Source organism: Austrofundulus limnaeus, unplaced genomic scaffold (genome assembly GCF_001266775.1).
Source record: "Austrofundulus limnaeus strain Quisiro unplaced genomic scaffold, Austrofundulus_limnaeus-1.0 Scaffold2259, whole genome shotgun sequence".
In the NCBI taxonomy this organism is placed as follows: domain Eukaryota; kingdom Metazoa; phylum Chordata; class Actinopteri; order Cyprinodontiformes; family Rivulidae; genus Austrofundulus; species Austrofundulus limnaeus.
The window spans coordinates 19546-21312 of NW_013954661.1; the positions used below are offsets into that span (position 1 = coordinate 19546).

Sequence of the window (1767 nt, forward strand, 5' to 3'; positions counted from 1 at the left end):
GGGATTAATAGGATTAATGTGATTTATAGGATTAATAGGATTAATAGGATTAATGTGATTTATAGGATTAATGGGATTAATAGGATTAATACCAGCAGGCAGACTGGAGGTTTCCTCGGTCAGTCCGCTCCATGCTCCTCTCTGACTAATATTTTAAAAAGTTCTGTAATTCATTCATCATAACTCCAGTTTTACTTGGTCTATCAACACAATTTAAAAACTGATGTAAAGCCTGAAGTCTGTACTTTTGACACAGTTTGGAACAGATTTTTACAGAGAGCAAATCTTTGTCACTAGAGTGATTTAAACTGGTCATATGAGGAGGACATGAGGGTGACCAGGGCCTCCAGGTGATTCATCGTCATATTAATCCTTATCAGCTAAATACCACAATTCATCCTGATTTATTGTTTTGTCAATATTGCCCAACCCTATTTCTGCGGTCTAGTCCTCGGTCTCTGACCCAGTCTCTGGTACTGTATCCAACCAGTTTTTGGACTCTGAAGAACCTTCTTTGCTCTGATCCAGTTTCTGAATCTAATCCAGTACCTGGTTGTGCTTGGTTTCCAGGAATCTTCTGCACCATCTCTCTGTGTACGTATGCAGCCAGTGTGACCTACGACCTCTCCAGGACCCCGCCCTTCATCTACGGTCTTCCATCTGATGTGGACCACGGTTACGGCTGGTCCATTTGCTGCGCCTGGGCCAGTCTGGGTTTCACRGTGGCCGCTGGTTGCCTCGGTACCKCCTTCCCCTTCCTGAGTCGGGCCGGAGGTCTCAGATCCAAAACAGCCCGCGAGTCTTCCGTCTGAAGGACCCGTCAGGCAGCAGAACCAGAACTTTGTTTGGACCCGACTGCAGTCTTCTGGGGTCGGGTTCTGGACTGGATGTTGACACTGGAGCTCACGTGGAGGCACAGAGCTGTTTGTAAAGGCCCGGTCCCTGCTGGACGTCAGACTGGGTCTTCAGGTCTAGATGGCCTTCCAGAGTYCTGCTGACCCGGATCTCTTCAGGGTCAGGTTCTGGTTGTGTTGTAGAGACATCCGGGAGTGACGTCATCGAGCAGTGTTCAACAGTTCATTATCAACATTTAGATTTGAACCTCAGAACTCTGAGAACCTCCAGCTGTTTTATTAAACAACAACAACAACATTGACAACAACAACGTTGACAACAACAACAACACTGTCAACAACAACAACACTGTCAACAACAACAACAACAACAACAACAACAACAACAACAACAACAACATGAATGACAGAAATGATTCCACATGAAGCAGCTGAACTCTGTAAATAAACTCGCTCTGAGTAACGTGGCTGTGCTGGAATGAAAACCTGTAGTTTTTAATCTGTATTTACTGAGTCGTAACCAGATTATATCTGCTGATAACAATCAGTGAGGCGTGGACCCATGTCTGAGTCCACAACAGAACCAGAACCTGGTTTTAATGTCGTGGCCCCTGAGGGCCTGAAGRTCAYGACCATCCAGTYCTGACTTCCAGAGGTTTCTACARATTCTAATAATCTGTTGATCAGCTGATGAAGACTCAGAGTTTCTCAGCTCTGTTGTCACAAACTTACAACACAATTAAAACCATGATTTATTTTGTTATTTAAGATTTATTCATTTCATTAAAAGCTAAATAAATTCTATATAAAATGAAGAAAAAATACAAATCACAAATAAAATAAAATGAAATGAAAGGCAGCAGATAGCAAATATCTGCCCCTTTTCCCCAAGAATAAATTCAAACAATAGTAA

At 43.0% G+C, this 1767-nt stretch overlaps 1 protein-coding gene across 1 annotated transcript in view; it reads left to right on the plus strand.

The window, feature by feature from the left end:
- The window catches only part of tmem178a (transmembrane protein 178a), a 16741-nt gene extending 15543 nt beyond the window's left edge, over positions 1–1198 (plus strand). The window contains exon 4 of the mRNA XM_014034727.1: positions 571–1198. Coding sequence (XP_013890181.1) covers positions 571–812 — 242 coding nt within the window. The 3' untranslated portion in view covers positions 813–1198. The remainder of the gene's footprint in view (positions 1–570) is intronic.
- The last annotated feature ends 569 nt before the right edge of the window (positions 1199–1767 follow it).